Here is a 20,520-nt window from a genome sequence, read left to right as displayed (position 1 = left end):
AGATCTCTCTCACTATAATGACAGACATCTCTCACTATAATGACAGACGTCTCTCACTATAATGACAGACATCTCTCACTATAATGACAGACATCTCTCACTATAATGACAGACATCTCTCACTATAATGACAGATCTCTCTCACTATAATGACAGACATCTCTCACTATAATGACAGACGTCTCTCACTATAATGACAGACATCTCTCACTATAATTACAGACGTCTCTCACTATAATGACAGACATCTCTCACTATAATGACAGACATTTCTCTCTATAATGACAGACATCTCTCACTATAATGACAGACATCTCTCACTATAATGTCAGACATCTCTCACTATAATGACAGACATCTCTCACTATAATGACAGACATCTCTCACTATAATGACAGACATCTCTCACTATAATGACAGACATCTCTCACTATAATGACAGACATCTCTCACTATAATGACAGACATCTCTCACTATAATGACAGACATCTCTCACTATAATGACAGACCTCTCTCACTATAATGACAGACATCTCTCACTATAATGACAGATCTCTCTCACTATAATGACAGATCTCTCTCACTATAATGACAGACCTCTCTCACTATAATGACAGACATCTCTCACTATAATGACAGTTCTCTCTCACTATAATGACAGACATCTCTCACTATAATGACAGATCTCTCTCACTATAATGACAGACATCTCTCACTATAATGACAGATCTCTCTCACTATAATGACAGACATCTCTCACTATAATGACAGATCTCTCTCACTATAATGACAGACATCTCTCACTATAATGACAGACATCTCTCACTATAATGACAGACATCTCTCACTATAATGACAGACATCTCTCACTATAATGACAGACATCTCTCACTATAATGACAGACATCTCTCACTATAATGACAGACATCTCTCACTATAATGACAGACATCTCTCACTATAATGACAGACATCTCTCACTATAATGACAGACCTCTCTCACTATAATGACAGACATCTCTCACTATAATGACAGACATCTCTCACTATAATGACAGACATCTCTCACTATAATGACAGATCTCTCTCACTATAATGACAGACATCTCTCACTATAATGACAGATCTCTCTCACTATAATGACAGACATCTCTCACTATAATGACAGATGTCTCTCACTATAATGACAGACATCTCTCACTATAATGACAGATCTCTCTCACTATAATGACAGACACCTCTCACTATAATGACAGATCTCTCTCACTATAATGACAGACATCTCTCACTATAATGACAGACATCTCTCACTATAATGACAGACATCTCTCACTATAATGACAGACATCTCTCACTATAATGACAGACATCTCTCACTATAATGACAGACATCTCTCACTATAATGACAGACATCTCTCACTATAATGACAGACATCTCTCACTATAATGACAGACATCTCTCACTATAATGACAGACCTCTCTCACTATAATGACAGACATCTCTCACTATAATGACAGACATCTCTCACTATAATGACAGACATCTCTCACTATAATGACAGATCTCTCTCACTATAATGACAGACATCTCTCACTATAATGACAGATCTCTCTCACTATAATGACAGACATCTCTCACTATAATGACAGACATCTCTCACTATAATGACAGACATCTCTCACTATAATGACAGACATCTCTCACTATAATGACAGACATCTCTCACTATAATGACAGACATCTCTCACTATAATGACAGACCTCTCTCACTATAATGACAGACATCTCTCACTATAATGACAGATCTCTCTCACTATAATGACAGACATCTCTCACTATAATGACAGATCTCTCTCACTATAATGACAGACATCTCTCACTATAATGACAGACATCTCTCACTATAATGACAGACATCTCTCACTATAATGACAGACATCTCTCACTATAATGACAGACATCTCTCACTATAATGACAGACATCTCTCACTATAATGACAGACATCTCTCACTATAATGACAGACATCTCTCACTATAATGACAGACATCTCTCACTATAATGACAGACATCTCTCACTATAATGACAGACATCTCTCACTATAATGACAGACATCTCTCACTATAATGACAGACATCTCTCACTATAATGACAGACATCTCTCACTATAATGACAGACATCTCTCACTATAATGACAGATCTCTCTCACTATAATGACAGACATCTCTCACTATAATGACAGATCTCTCTCACTATAATGACAGACATCTCTCACTATAATGACAGATCTCTCTCACTATAATGACAGACATCTCTCACTATAATGACAGATCTCTCTCACTATAATGACAGACATCTCTCACTATAATGACAGACATCTCTCACTATAATGACAGACATCTCTCACTATAATGACAGACATCTCTCACTATAATGACAGACATCTCTCACTATAATGACAGACATCTCTCACTATAATGACAGACATCTCTCACTATAATGACAGACATCTCTCACTATAATGACAGACATCTCTCACTATAATGACAGACCTCTCTCACTATAATGACAGACATCTCTCACTATAATGACAGACATCTCTCACTATAATGACAGACATCTCTCACTATAATGACAGATCTCTCTCACTATAATGACAGACATCTCTCACTATAATGACAGATCTCTCTCACTATAATGACAGACATCTCTCACTATAATGACAGACATCTCTCACTATAATGACAGACATCTCTCACTATAATGACAGACATCTCTCACTATAATGACAGACATCTCTCACTATAATGACAGACATCTCTCACTATAATGACAGACCTCTCTCACTATAATGACAGACATCTCTCACTATAATGACAGATCTCTCTCACTATAATGACAGACATCTCTCACTATAATGACAGATCTCTCTCACTATAATGACAGACATCTCTCACTATAATGACAGACATCTCTCACTATAATGACAGACATCTCTCACTATAATGACAGACATCTCTCACTATAATGACAGACATCTCTCACTATAATGACAGACATCTCTCACTATAATGACAGACATCTCTCACTATAATGACAGACATCTCTCACTATAATGACAGACATCTCTCACTATAATGACAGACATCTCTCACTATAATGACAGACATCTCTCACTATAATGACAGACATCTCTCACTATAATGACAGACATCTCTCACTATAATGACAGACATCTCTCACTATAATGACAGACATCTCTCACTATAATGACAGATCTCTCTCACTATAATGACAGACATCTCTCACTATAATGACAGATCTCTCTCACTATAATGACAGACATCTCTCACTATAATGACAGATCTCTCTCACTATAATGACAGACATCTCTCACTATAATGACAGATCTCTCTCACTATAATGACAGACATCTCTCACTATAATGACAGATCTCTCTCACTATAATGACAGACCTCTCTCACTATAATGACAGATCTCTCTCACTATAATGACAGATCTCTCTCACTATAATGACAGACCTCTCTCACTATAATGACATCTCTCTCACTATAATGACAGATCTCTCTCACTAAAATGACAGATCTCTCTCACTATAATGACAGATCTCTCTCACTATAATGACAGATCTCTCTCACTATAATGACAGATCTCTCTCACTATAATGACAGATCTCTCTCACTATAATGACAGACCTATCTCTCTATAATGACAGACATCTCTTACTATAATAACAGACCTCTCTCACTATAATGACAGATCTCTCTCACTATAATGACAAATCTCTCTCACTATAATGACAGATCTCTCTCACTATAATGACAGATCTCTCTCACTATAATGACAGATCTCTCTCAATATAATGACAGATCTCTCTCACTATAATGACAGATCTCTCTCACTATAATGACAGATCTTTCTCACTATAATGACAGATCTCTCTCAATATAATGACAGATCTCTCTCACTATAATGACAGATCTCTCTCACTATAATGACAGATCTCTCTCACTATAATGACAGATCTCTCTCAATATAATGACAGATCTCTCTCACTATAATGACAGATCTCTCTCACTATAATGACAGACCTCTCTCACTATAATGACAGACCTCTCTCACTATAATGACAGATCTCTCTCACTATAATGACAGACCTCTCTCACTATAATGACAGATCTCTCTCACTATAATGACTGATCTCTCACTATAATGACAGGCCTCTCTCACTATAATGACAGGTCTCTCTCACTATAATGACAGATCTCTATCACTCTAATGACAGATCTCTCTCACTAATGACAGATCTCTCTCACTATAATGACTTATCTCTCTCACTATAATGACAGATCTCTTTCAGTATAATGACAGATCTCTCTCACTATAATGACATATCTCTCTCACTATAATGACAGACCTTTCTCTCTATAATGACAGACATCTCTCACTATAATGACAGATCTCTCTCACTATAATGACAGACCTTTCTCTCTATAATGACAGACATCTCTCACTATAATGACAGATCTCTCTCACTATAATGACAGACCTTTCTCTCTATAATGACAGACATCTCTCACTATAATGACAGATCTCTCTCACTATAATGACAGATCTCTTTCAGTATAATGACAGATCTCTCTCACTATAATGACAGATCTCTCTCACTATAATGACAGATCTCTCTCACTATAATGACAGACCTCTCTCACTATAATGACAGATCTCTCTCACTATAATGACAGATCTCTCTCACTATAATGACAGACCTCTCTCACTATAATGACAGATCTCTTTCAGTATAATGACAGATCTCTCTCACTATAATGACAGATCTCTCTCACTATAATGACAGACATCTCTCACTATAATGACAGACGTCTCTCACTATAATGACAGACATCTCTCACTATAATGACAGACATCTCTCACTATAATGACAGACATCTCTCACTATAATGACAGATCTCTCTCACTATAATGACAGACATCTCTCACTATAATGACAGACGTCTCTCACTATAATGACAGACATCTCTCACTATAATTACAGACGTCTCTCACTATAATGACAGACATCTCTCACTATAATGACAGACATTTCTCTCTATAATGACAGACATCTCTCACTATAATGACAGACATCTCTCACTATAATGTCAGACATCTCTCACTATAATGACAGACATCTCTCACTATAATGACAGACATCTCTCACTATAATGACAGACATCTCTCACTATAATGACAGACATCTCTCACTATAATGACAGACATCTCTCACTATAATGACAGACATCTCTCACTATAATGACAGACATCTCTCACTATAATGACAGACCTCTCTCACTATAATGACAGACATCTCTCACTATAATGACAGATCTCTCTCACTATAATGACAGATCTCTCTCACTATAATGACAGACCTCTCTCACTATAATGACAGACATCTCTCACTATAATGACAGTTCTCTCTCACTATAATGACAGACATCTCTCACTATAATGACAGATCTCTCTCACTATAATGACAGACATCTCTCACTATAATGACAGATCTCTCTCACTATAATGACAGACATCTCTCACTATAATGACAGATCTCTCTCACTATAATGACAGACATCTCTCACTATAATGACAGACATCTCTCACTATAATGACAGACATCTCTCACTATAATGACAGACATCTCTCACTATAATGACAGACATCTCTCACTATAATGACAGACATCTCTCACTATAATGACAGACATCTCTCACTATAATGACAGACATCTCTCACTATAATGACAGACATCTCTCACTATAATGACAGACCTCTCTCACTATAATGACAGACATCTCTCACTATAATGACAGACATCTCTCACTATAATGACAGACATCTCTCACTATAATGACAGATCTCTCTCACTATAATGACAGACATCTCTCACTATAATGACAGATCTCTCTCACTATAATGACAGACATCTCTCACTATAATGACAGATGTCTCTCACTATAATGACAGACATCTCTCACTATAATGACAGATCTCTCTCACTATAATGACAGACACCTCTCACTATAATGACAGATCTCTCTCACTATAATGACAGACATCTCTCACTATAATGACAGACATCTCTCACTATAATGACAGACATCTCTCACTATAATGACAGACATCTCTCACTATAATGACAGACATCTCTCACTATAATGACAGACATCTCTCACTATAATGACAGACATCTCTCACTATAATGACAGACATCTCTCACTATAATGACAGACATCTCTCACTATAATGACAGACCTCTCTCACTATAATGACAGACATCTCTCACTATAATGACAGACATCTCTCACTATAATGACAGACATCTCTCACTATAATGACAGATCTCTCTCACTATAATGACAGACATCTCTCACTATAATGACAGATCTCTCTCACTATAATGACAGACATCTCTCACTATAATGACAGACATCTCTCACTATAATGACAGACATCTCTCACTATAATGACAGACATCTCTCACTATAATGACAGACATCTCTCACTATAATGACAGACATCTCTCACTATAATGACAGACCTCTCTCACTATAATGACAGACATCTCTCACTATAATGACAGATCTCTCTCACTATAATGACAGACATCTCTCACTATAATGACAGATCTCTCTCACTATAATGACAGACATCTCTCACTATAATGACAGACATCTCTCACTATAATGACAGACATCTCTCACTATAATGACAGACATCTCTCACTATAATGACAGACATCTCTCACTATAATGACAGACATCTCTCACTATAATGACAGACATCTCTCACTATAATGACAGACATCTCTCACTATAATGACAGACATCTCTCACTATAATGACAGACATCTCTCACTATAATGACAGACATCTCTCACTATAATGACAGACATCTCTCACTATAATGACAGACATCTCTCACTATAATGACAGACATCTCTCACTATAATGTCAGACATCTCTCACTATAATGACAGATCTCTCACTATAATGACAGACATCTCTCACTATAATGACAGATCTCTCTCACTATAATGACAGACATCTCTCACTATAATGACAGATCTCTCTCACTATAATGACAGACATCTCTCACTATAATGACAGACATCTCTCACTATAATGACAGACATCTCTCACTATAATGACAGACATCTCTCACTATAATGACAGACATCTCTCACTATAATGACAGACATCTCTCACTATAATGACAGACATCTCTCACTATAATGACAGATCTCTCTCACTATAATGACAGACATCTCTCACTATAATGACAGACATCTCTCACTATAATGACAGACATCTCTCACTATAATGACAGACCTCTCTCACTATAATGACAGACATCTCTCACTATAATGACAGACATCTCTCACTATAATGACAGACATCTCTCACTATAATGACAGACATCTCTCACTATAATGACAGACATCTCTCGCTATAATGACAGATGACAGACATCTCTCACTATAATGACAGACATCTCTCACTATAATGACAGACATCTCTCACTATAATGACAGACATCTCTCACTATAATGACAGACATCTCTCACTATAATGACAGACATCTCTCACTATAATGACAGACATCTCTCACTATAATGACAGATCTCTCTCACTATAATGACAGACATCTCTCACTATAATGACAGATCTCTCTCACTATAATGACAGACATCTCTCACTATAATGACAGACATCTCTCACTATAATGACAGACATCTCTCACTATAATGACAGACATCTCTCACTATAATGACAGACATCTCTCACTATAATGACAGACATCTCTCACTATAATGACAGATCTCTCTCACTATAATGACAGACATCTCTCACTATAATGACAGATCTCTCTCACTATAATGACAGACATCTCTCACTATAATGACAGACATCTCTCACTATAATGACAGACATCTCTCACTATAATGACAGACATCTCTCACTATAATGACAGACATCTCTCACTATAATGACAGACATCTCTCACTATAATGACAGACATCTCTCACTATAATGACAGACATCTCTCACTATAATGACAGACATCTCTCACTATAATGACAGACATCTCTCACTATAATGACAGACATCTCTCACTATAATGACAGACATCTCTCACTATAATGACAGACATCTCTCACTATAATGACAGACATCTCTCACTATAATGACAGACATCTCTCACTATAATGACAGATCATCTCTCACTATAATGACAGACATCTCTCACTATAATGACAGATCTCTCTCACTATAATGACAGACATCTCTCACTATAATGACAGATCTCTCTCACTATAATGACAGACATCTCTCACTATAATGACAGATCTCTCTCACTATAATGACAGACATCTCTCACTATAATGACAGATCTCTCTCACTATAATCTCTCTCACTATAATGACAGACATCTCTCACTATAATGACAGATCATCTCTCACTATAATGACAGACATCTCTCACTATAATGACAGATCTCTCTCACTATAATGACAGACATCTCTCACTATAATGACAGACATCTCTCACTATAATGACAGACATCTCTCACTATAATGACAGACATCTCTCACTATAATGACAGACATCTCTCACTATAATGACAGACATCTCTCACTATAATGACAGACATCTCTCACTATAATGACAGACATCTCTCACTATAATGACAGACATCTCTCACTATAATGACAGACATCTCTCACTATAATGACTCTCTCTCTATAATGACAGACATCTCTCACTATAATGACAGATCTCTCTCACTATAATGACAGACATCTCTCACTATAATGACAGACATCTCTCACTATAATGACAGACATCTCTCACTATAATGACAGATCTCTCTCACTATAATGACAGACATCTCTCACTATAATGACAGACATCTCTCACTATAATGACAGACATCTCTCACTATAATGACAGACATCTCTCACTATAATGACAGACATCTCTCACTATAATGACAGACATCTCTCACTATAATGACAGACATCTCTCACTATAATGACAGACATCTCTCACTATAATGACAGACATCTCTCACTATAATGACAGACATCTCTCACTATAATGACAGACATCTCTCACTATAATGACAGACATCTCTCACTATAATGACAGACATCTCTCACTATAATGACAGACATCTCTCACTATAATGACAGACATCTCTCACTATAATGACAGACATCTCTCACTATAATGACAGACATCTCTCACTATAATGACAGACATCTCTCACTATAATGACAGACATCTCTCACTATAATGACAGACATCTCTCACTATAATGACAGACATCTCTCACTATAATGACAGACATCTCTCACTATAATGACAGACATCTCTCACTATAATGACAGACATCTCTCACTATAATGACAGACATCTCTCACTATAATGACAGACATCTCTCACTATAATGACAGACATCTCTCACTATAATGACAGACATCTCTCACTATAATGACAGACATCTCTCACTATAATGACAGACATCTCTCACTATAATGACAGACATCTCTCACTATAATGACAGACATCTCTCACTATAATGACAGACATCTCTCACTATAATGACAGACATCTCTCACTATAATGACAGACATCTCTCACTATAATGACAGACATCTCTCACTATAATGACAGACATCTCTCACTATAATGACAGACATCTCTCACTATAATGACAGACATCTCTCACTATAATGACAGACATCTCTCACTATAATGACAGACATCTCTCACTATAATGACAGACATCTCTCACTATAATGACAGACATCTCTCACTATAATGACAGACATCTCTCACTATAATGACAGACATCTCTCACTATAATGACAGACATCTCTCACTATAATGACAGACATCTCTCACTATAATGACAGACATCTCTCACTATAATGACAGATCTCTCTCACTATAATGACAGACATCTCTCACTATAATGACAGACATCTCTCACTATAATGACAGACATCTCTCACTATAATGACAGACATCTCTCACTATAATGACAGACATCTCTCACTATAATGACAGACATCTCTCACTATAATGACAGATCTCTCTCACTATAATGACAGACATCTCTCACTATAATGACAGATCTCTCTCACTATAATGACAGACATCTCTCACTATAATGACAGATCTCTCTCACTATAATGACAGACATCTCTCACTATAATGACAGACATCTCTCACTATAATGACAGATCTCTCTCACTATAATGACAGACATCTCTCACTATAATGACAGACATCTCTCACTATAATGACAGATCTCTCTCACTATAATGACAGACATCTCTCACTATAATGACAGACATCTCTCACTATAATTACAGACATCTCTCACTATAATGACAGATCTCTCTCACTATAATGACAGATCTCTCTCACTATAATGACAGACATCTCTCACTATAATGACAGATCTCTCTCACTATAATGACAGACATCTCTCACTATAATGACAGACCTCTCTCACTATAATGACAGACATCTCTCACTATAATGACAGACCTCTCTCACTATAGTGACAGACCTCTCTCACTATAATGACAGACATCTCTCACTATAATGACAGACATCTCTCACTATAATGACAGACATCTCTCACTATAATGACAGATCAACTTTACCTTCAGGACTTAAACGACAGGAATATTTTATATAATGAACTTTATAATTACGGAGAAGGGACGCCCAAACTCATGGGACGCCTTCACTCATGGGACGCCTACACTCATGTGACACCTGCACTCATGGAAGACGCCAACTCATGGGGGACGCCCACACTCGTGGGACGCCCTCATTCATGGGACGCCTTCACTCATGGGGACGCCCATACTCATGGGACGCCTACACTCATGGGGGATGCCCACTCATGGGGACGGCCACACATGGGGGACGCACACACACTCATGGGATCCCCACACACTCATGGGATCCCCACACACTCATGGGATCCCCACACACTCATGGGATCCCCACACACTCATGGGACCCCCACACACTCATGGGACCCCCACACACTCATGGGACCCCCACACACTCATGGGACCCCCACACACTCATGGGATCCCCACACACTCATGGGACCCCCACACACTCATGGGACCCCCACACACTCATGGGACCCCCACACACTCATGGGATCCCCACACACTCATGGGATCCCCACACACTCATGGGACCCCCACACACTCATGGGACCCCCACACACTCATGGGATCCCCACACACTCATGGGACCCCCACACATTCATTGGACCCCCACACACTCATGGGACCCCCACATACTCATGGGACCCCCACACACTCATGGGACCCCCACACACTCATGGGGACCCCCACACACTCATGGGACCCCCACACACTCATGGGATCCCCACACACTCATGGGATCCCCACACATTCATGGGACCCCCACACACTCATGGGACCCCCACACACTCATGGGGACCCCCACACACTCATGGGACCCCCACACACTCATGGCACCCCCACACACTCAAGGGAGACGCTCCTCAGATGAGTCAGCAGTGTCACCCACCAGCCTAGACCTGACTCACCCATCACACACACAGTGGCTGCAGCGCCCAAGACCTAGAAAAAAAAAATCTACTCCCCAAAAAAGACACTTACATAAGTATAAAACCTGTTATTATTATTATTATTATTATTATTATTATTATTATTATTATTATTATTATTATTATTATTATTATTATTATTATTATTAAAGAGATTTGCATACTAATACTAAGTTAGATAATGATGAGTTCTGAGGGCGTGTTCTCCCCCCCCCCCCTCCTTCTAGAAGGAGTGGAGCAGCAGCAGGAGCAGCAGCAGGAGCAGCAGCAGGAGCAGCAGCAGGAACAACAGCAGGAGCAGACTACACCTATCAACCTGAGGAAGGCCACGAGGAAGGCTATGAAGCTGCAGATTACAGCCTGCAGGAGGAGGTGGGTCTGTGAGGTCTGTTGTAGTGGTCTGTGAGGTCTGCTGTAGTGGTCTGTGATGTCTGTTGTAGTGGTCTCTGGTGCCTGTTGTAGTGGGCTGTGAGGTCTGCTTTAGTGGTCTGTGATATCTGTTGTAGTGGTCTCTGGTGCCTGTTGTAGTGGTCTGTGAGGTCTGCTGTAGTGGTCTGTGATGTCTGTTGTAGTGGTCTCTGGTGCCTGTTGTAGTGGTCTGTGAGGTCTGCTGTAGTGATCTATGATGTCTGTTGTAGTGGTCTCTGGTGCCTGTTGTAGTGGGCTGTGAGGTCTGTTGTAGTGGTCTCTGGTGCCTGTTGTAGTGGTCTGTGAGGTCTGCTGTAGTGGTCTGTGGTGTGTTTTCAGTAGAAGATAAGTGAGACGCAGGTACAACACCTGGGTAGCTTTAGGGCTGAAGAGTTTCACTCTTCCAGAAAGCTTCTGCAGTCGAATACAGAGGTGATTTTTATTCTGGGGGCAGTGGAAGAAATGTGGAGGTAACTTTATGGTGTTCAGTCCCTTAGTCGTGAAAAATGGTGTTCACTCTCATAGTCGTGATAAATGGTGTTCAGTCCCTTAGCCTTGATAAAGGGTGTTTAATAACTAAGCCGAGGGGGCTGAACACCTTCTATTTAGACTAAACTAAAGAAAAATAACTCCACTTCCTTGGATCAAGGGCCCCCTCACCGGCAGCATCAAGGCACGCCGCCCCCCCCTTCCCTCCTTAACTCTCTAACCTGCTCTCTCAAGAGGCGACGAAGAGAATAGAAAAATAGGAAATTGAGAAGTTCTGACTGGTTGAGTCGGGGCTGCTGGAGCATGATCCTGACAGCCAATAAGAAGTGGACTCTTTTTATCGAAGAGAGAGAGAGAGAGAGAGAGAGAGAGAGAGAGAGAGAGAGAGAGAGAGAGAGAGAGAGAGAGAGAGAGAGAGAGAGAGAGAGAGAGAGAGAGAGAGAGAGAGAAACTGACTCTTTAACTGGACAGGAATATGTCCTCGCAATAGTGAGGACAACACACAGGCTACACAACAGAGGTTTAGAAAGATGACGTTTCGCTCCCTGCAGAGTTTTATCATGTTATGATCTGATCAAAATGGGAGATAGAACCTTTGCTTCAAATTACAGGCCAGTCAGCCAAACTTCAGTTGCTGGCAAAGTTGATGGACTCAGTAATTTCTGAGGCATTGCCATGTCGCCCTGAAAGATATTTTATGAATAAATCTCAGCATGTTTTGTTTTTTTCTGTGTGGGTTATTTCTGTAAACTATTGAGATATAACAATTAATATTACAAGTGAATCTGGTCTACCTCCAGCAAGGGTCGGCGTTCCCCTGGTAGAACATACAGCAGGCCTACTGGCCCAAACTAGGCACGCCCTTCTCTAAACCAACCATACCTAACCACCCATTTGACCGGCCTTTACCCAAAGATTCCAATGAATTAAGTTCAATACTTTAACTACTAACCAAATTTTTATACATGTCATCTCACCCTCCAAAATTCCCCAGCCTCCCCACTGAACCATCCTTCCCCAAAGAGAGCATCCTGCTCTCCCTAAAGGGATCATTTGGTCCCACAAAACTCCTCTGCTCCCCACTAAATTCTTCCCGCTCCTACAGGAGGAAGTCTCGCCCCGTCAGACGGAGATCTACCGCTTCAACTCAACTATGCACCAGGAGGAAGGTCGGCGGGTGTTCACTTACTACTGGAGGGTGGCAGACGTGAACTACAAGATGAACAACTGGGGCAGACAGCGCTCACTGAGGTCACAGAGTTTCTACGTCTTCCAGGGAGGCTACAGGATGTACATCAGGATCTATCCCAACCATAATGGAGAGAATGTTTATGTTCACGTGGGACTTACTGAGGGTAAGATAAGCAGATGTGTATATATACATATATAAATATATATATATATATATATATATATATATATATATATATATATAGAGAGAGAGAGAGAGAGAGAGAGAGAGAGAGAGAGAGAGAGAGAGAGAGAGAGAGAGAGAGAGAGAGAGAGAGAGAGAGAGAGAGAGAGAGAGCAGGTGCTGGAGACAGACATTCCACTGAAGCTCTGTCATCTGCACTCACCACCTACCAGCTCTAACCTAAATATACTCGAAAAGCTGTACTCGTCTGTACTTTGCTGTGTAACCACCTGTCTCTCAAATCAGCCATAACACAATAATATCGATAGCCTTTCCTCGAATATCACATCTACCATCATCTGCCCCAGACTGATAAACCCTCCCGAGTATTCTAGCCCACTCAGTACTTTCCTCATGGCCTATTACAACCTAGGATTTCAAAGGCCTGTTATCCCAGGTGTAATGGGAGCAAAAGAAACACAGCAGAAAAAGTTTAGACTTATATTATCCTTCACCAATTTAGAACAGCAATATGTACACTATGTACAGTAATAAGTATAGTGCACGTCACGGTAAGCAAGGCAGAAATAGAAGCCACAAGATAGCAGACCGTGCTCAACCAGCTCTAGAATGGGAATGACAAGGGCAGACAGGAGAGCGGTACCCACATAACCTCTGCGATTGCCAATCCCACCTTCTTATTGGCTAGAACCTGGTCACTAGTTGAACGACGGGGCCCCATCACCAACTCTTAGCAACCTGGTTCGCTGGTTGGGGGAGATAGCCTGTAAATGAGGGTGTGTCCATGCGCCGAATAAAGGTTACGTACTCTTTGCATGCCACATGGCCAAACAGTAACAAGAGTCTCACTTTCGGTCTTTCCGCTAATATTTTTTCATACTATAAAACCATTTGTGTGTGTGTGTGTGTGTGTGTGTGTAATTTACACATTCCTCATTCTCTGCATAACACTCATGTCCCATATAGCTAGCCGGTATGATATCTGTACTGCCTCCAGCCTCCAGCCTCCAGCCTCCAGCCTCCAGCCTCCAGCCTCCAGCCTCCAGCCTCCAGCCTCCAGCCTCCAGCCTCCAGCCTCCTCGTCCTCCTCCTCGCTGTCACGATCGTACCTCTTCCTCACTACTCTGCTTTAAGAGACGAGCCTATTAACGCTTCCGCTCGTCCCTGGACCATTGTCAAGTCCCAAGTGAGGGGGTTCCATGGTGAAGTCTTCCAGCCACAGTATTGTGGGTGGTTAGTCTTCACTCTGCTCTAATATGCTGGATGAGAAGTTTTACGCTAGGTGAAACATAGCTTAATAAAACTCTACACAGACTGAAACATGACTTGATTAAGAACATGAGAGAGAAGGAACACTGTAACAGGCCTACTGACCCATGCGGAGCAGGTCCATGTCCCCCCCATCCGGATTAGACCAATGACCCACCCAGCCTGGTCACCTCCACTCAAGGATGGGGCACTGCACCAGACCCAGCAGCACAAACTAGTCAGGTCCAACTCACACCCACCCACACCCTCTCATGTATTTATCTAACCTATTTTTAAAACTACACAACGTTTTAGCCTCAATAACGGTACTTGGGAGTTTGTTCCACTCATCCACAACTCTATTACCAAACCAGTGCTTTCCTATATCCTTCCTGAATCTGAATTTTTCCAACTTGAAACCATTGCTGTGAGTCCTGTCTTGGCTGGAAATTTTCAGCACGCTATTTACATCCCCTTTATTAATTCCTGTTTTCCATTTATACACTTCAATCATATCCACCCTAATTCTACGCTTTTCTAGAGAGTGCAGATTCAGGGCCTCAGTCTATCCTCATAGGGAAGATTTCTGATACATGGGATCAACTTTGTCATCCTCCTTTGTACGTTTTCCAGAACATTTATATCCATTCTGTAATACGGTGACCAGAACTGAGCAGCATAGTCTAAATGAGGCCTAACCAAGGATATATAGAGTTGAAGAACAACCTGAGGACTTCTATTATTTATACCTCTAGATATGAAGCCAAGGATTCTGTTAGCTTTATTGTGAACACTTATGCACTGTTGTTTTGGTTTCAGATTACTGCTAACCAGAACTCCTAAATCTACATTATTTAGTTTATATGTGGCATGGTTATTTAACTGTCCAACATTTAGAACTTTGTGATGAATGGTTTGAAAAACCGACAAGTTGAAGATTGAGACACTTATGCAGCATATGGGAATCTTTATTCAGGAAACGTTTCGCCACACAGTGGCTTCATCAGTCCAATACAAAGAGGAAGGCATAAGGAGAGGAGGAGAATGAGGTAATCAGTCCCTCAACCTGGAGTCGATGTGTTCAGTCCATCAATCTTGTAGAATGTACAGCATAGGGCCGTAGACATGGCTTATATACTGTAGTGAGGTGAGGTGAAGCAGGCGGAGGCGGGGTCATAGTGGTACCATCCACTAGTCGAAGTAGGTCTTCGTCCAAAGGTTGAACAAGTGTTGAAGAATTCTTTGTAACAGGATCATGGGATCTTGTTACAAAGAATTCTTCTGATAATGTCAGCTATAACTGATTCTAATAACTTGCCCACTATAAATGTCAGGCTTATTGGACGGTAATTTGAAGGAGTGCACTTATCCCCTGATTTGAATATAGGAACCTCATTAGCCATTTTCCACAAATCTGGCACAACACCGGTAAGGATGGACGCATTGAATACACTCGTTAATGGCTGACTAAGCTCCATCTTGCATTCCTTAAGTACCCTGGAAAACAGCTCATCGGGTCCCGGGGACTTATTTTGCTTCAGTTTGTCTATCTGTTTAATAACCATGTCCCTCGTGACAGTAATATTAGTTAACTTAAATTCATCAGGAACTAAATAATTGTTAATTACTGGAATCTCATTTACATCTTCCTGTGTAAAAACTGAAAAAATAGTCATTAAATAAGGAACACATTTCCAGTTCGTTATCCGTCAGCTGTCCATTCCCAATTTTCAGAGGTCCTACTTTTTCCTTCACCTTCGTCCTATACACTTGAAAGAACCCCTTTGGATTAGTCTTTGATTCATTAGCAACTCTAATTTCATAGTCACGTTTAGCCTTTCTAATCCCCTTTTTTACTTCTCTTTTAAGCTGAACATATTGGTCAGTAAGGTTAACCTCTCCTCTTCTGATGCGCCTATAAATTCCCCTTTTCTCCCCTAATAGATGCTTTAACCTACTGTTAACCCATTTGGGATCGTTATTATTAGACCTAATTTCTCTCTGGGGAATGTATATACTCTGGGCACTGTGTACATTATTAAGAAAACAATCATAAAAGCAGATCCCTTCATATTCATAAGTATGATTATCGTCAATAAAATCATTAGCTAGATAACCCCAATCAAGATTAGACAGATGTTCCCTAAGTCCATTATAATCGGCAGAACGAAAATCAGGGATTTATACTGTATTATCATTATTCTTGCATTGCCAGTTAATGCTAAAAGTGATGGTTTTGTGATCACTTGCGCCAAGCTCTTCAGTGATCTCCAGATTATTCACGAGTGTTTCCTTATTTGACAAGACTAGGTCTAGCAAATTATTACCCCTGGTAGGCTCTGTTATGCTCTGCTTCAGAAAACAGTCCTGAACTGTTTCCATAAAGTCACTGGACTCTAGATTACCTGTCAAAGAATTCCAGTCAATTTGACTAAAGTTAAAGTCCCCTACTATGACTATGTTATTGTGTCTAGAAGCCCTAACAATTTCGTCCCAAAGAAGTCTCCCTCTATCGTGATCCAAGCCTGGATGTCGGTATATTACACCTAGAATTAGTTTTTCTTGACCCTCTACGAACTCTACCCAAACAGATTCTGTTACTGCTCCATCTATTTTTATACCTGTTTTTATGCAACAATTAATATTTTCTGGAACATATAATGCAACTCCTCCCCCCTTCCCATTAGATCTATCCACATTGAACAACTTAAATCCCTGAATATTACACTCAGCAGTCATATCCCGACTCTTTAAATCATACCAAGTTTCAGTTAATGCAATGATATCAAAGTTCCCAGCACATGCTACCAAACGTAGTTCATTAATTTTATTTCTTGCACTTCGACTGTTAGCATAAAATACCATCATACGTTTTTTCTTCTGCACATTTTTCCTATTGATCTTTGTTTTTACACAATTTCTGAAATTATCATTACCCAGAGTTACTCCATGACAGTTACTATTAAGATTCTTAATATCAGAGCATAAGTCAATATATCCATACTCATTATTTATCATTTCTAAACCCATACCTCTAACTAATCCTAATTTAAAGTCCTAACAACCCCCTCAACTGAGTTAGCAAGAAAACCGACACCTGCCCTGGATAAGTGAACCCCATCCCTGGCATACATGTCATTTCGGCCATAGAAGTTGTCCCACTTGTCAATGAATGGTACTGCATTATCCTTACAGTGTTTATCCAGCCAACAATTAATACCAATTGCTCTGGACAACCATTCATTACCAACACCTCTTCTTGGCAAAATGCCACATATAACAGGGCGCCCCCCCTTCTTCCTAATTATGTCTATAGCTGTCCTGAACTTTCTAACTAAATCCTCACTTCTATGCTTGCCTACATCATTGCCTCCAACACTGAGGCAAATAATAGGATTGATCCCATTACCGTTCATGATCTTGTCAAGCTGCCTAACAATGTCCTCCATCCCAGCCCCAGGAAAGCAAACCCTCTGTCTCCTACTCCTGTCCTTCAAGCAGAATGCCCTATCCCCAGCAACAAGAATATTCTTACCTTCCTTGTTGTCGTTCATCGTGACGATCCCAGTAGTCGACTCACATTCGTCGGGTAGCACCGAGAATGCGTTGGAGGTTTCCACAAGAGTTTCTACAGCAGTCTCTTTCTTCTTCATCGTTTCTGGCTTTCCATTCGTCTTCTTGATCGTCAACTTCGTCCCCTGCTGTCCAGCCACTGACCACGATCCCTTCTTGACCTGAGGACTCGAAACAGGAGGACTACTACGAATCCTCTTGTTCTCCTCGGTCAATCGCCGTATCTCCATCTTCGCTACCCTCAATTCTTCCTTAAGCTGCTGGTAAAGTTGCTCGATGGAGGGCATCTTGGTTCAGTCCACGGGAGCACACAAGACACTTCTTCACAGAGTTAAGTACAGGTCACCATTGACCCCTGAGGAACACCGCTTGTGACGTGCCCCCATTTTGATTTCTCCCCATTTATGCAAACTCTCTGCTGCCTATTTGTCAGCCATGCCTCTACCCAGGAAAAAATTTTTCCTCCTATTCCGTGTGCCTTAAGTTTCCTCAATAGCCTCTGATGTGGAACTCTATCGAAAGCCTTACTGAAGTCCATATACACAATATCATATTCATTACCATGATCTACCTCCTCAAACACCTTAGTGAAAAAAGTTAGTAAATTCGTAAGACAGGAATGCCCCTTTGTAAGCTCTACACAGAGTGAAACATGGCTTGATAAAGCTCTACACTGAGTAAAACATAATAAAGCTCTACACAGATCAAAGCCTAACTTGATAAAGCTCTACATAGAGTGGAACATGACTTGACAAAGCTCTTCAACTTGTGTCTTCTAATTTATTCTGAGTTTATCTTTTTTTTTTCTGTTGCCAAACTTAGTTTCTCTGTTTTTTTTTTTGTTTGTCTAATGAGCAACTTGAGTTGCATTTTCTGCTTCAAGTGGCAAATTTCTATCTTCACTTGGATGCTGTCAAGTTCTCGCAACTTAGTCTGGTACGTCAAGTCTCTGAGTGATGCTAAGTCTTTTTCAACTTAAGTTAACAAGTTTCCGATTCACTTTCATTCACTGCTTTCATAGACCTTCATTCACGTACTTTCCTTCACGTACCTTCCTTCACGTACCTTCATTCACGTACCTTCCCTCACACACCTTCCTTCACGTACCTTCCTTCTCTTATCTGCTCACTCTGCCGTCTGGCCCTTCATTAAGCTCCGCTAATTATGCTCATTAAACTCCTGTAATTAGCCAAATGACTTCAGCCATGCAGTGTGAACGTTCAACATCTTACGGTGCTTCTGATCAGTAGCAAGTGAACGTTCATTTGCACGGTAATTACCGGCTGTTCTTACACTGATGCTCGATAATGAGGTCGTTCAAGTGCAGCGAGGGCACGAACACGTTGAACAAGAGCTGCAAGATGCCATTGTACTCTGCAACATTGTACTAAGTGTGACTGGCATTGTAGGGTTTCTGAAGCTAAAACCTTGGGTAGCTTCAGATTTAGGTTAGATAAATACTTGAGTGACAGGGGTTGGATTCGAGTGGGAATTGTTAATAGGGTTATCAAGGCTTATTTCTTAGGTGATATTGATTTTGGGTTGGGCAAATATTACCGTTAGTGGGTTTGGGTTTGAGAAGGACCTGCCTTGCATGGGCCAGTAGGCCTGCTGCAGTGTCCCTCTATTCTTATGTTCCCTCCTTGAAGGGTGTCTTGATGCTGGTGAAGGGATCTTGATTTGAGGAATTAGAACTGATTTTCACTTCCATTTC

At 40.3% G+C, this 20,520-nt stretch overlaps 1 protein-coding gene across 3 annotated transcripts in view; it reads left to right on the top strand.

Moving 5' to 3' along the window:
* LOC128685815 (uncharacterized) overlaps positions 1-20,520 on the top strand; it is a 76,357-nt gene that overhangs the window by 51,836 nt on the left and 4,001 nt on the right. For 2 of the 3 annotated variants that reach the window (XM_070087775.1, XM_053772492.2), the window contains exons 4-5: positions 11,941-12,085; positions 13,716-13,965. In XM_070087775.1, coding sequence (XP_069943876.1) covers positions 11,941-12,085; positions 13,716-13,965 — 395 coding nt within the window. The remainder of the gene's footprint in view (positions 1-11,940; positions 12,086-13,715; positions 13,966-20,520) is intronic. The other variant, XM_053772493.2, reaches the window with a different exon arrangement.

Source organism: Cherax quadricarinatus, chromosome 23 (genome assembly GCF_038502225.1).
Source record: "Cherax quadricarinatus isolate ZL_2023a chromosome 23, ASM3850222v1, whole genome shotgun sequence".
In the NCBI taxonomy this organism is placed as follows: domain Eukaryota; kingdom Metazoa; phylum Arthropoda; class Malacostraca; order Decapoda; family Parastacidae; genus Cherax; species Cherax quadricarinatus.
This window is presented reverse-complemented; position numbering and strand designations above follow the sequence as displayed.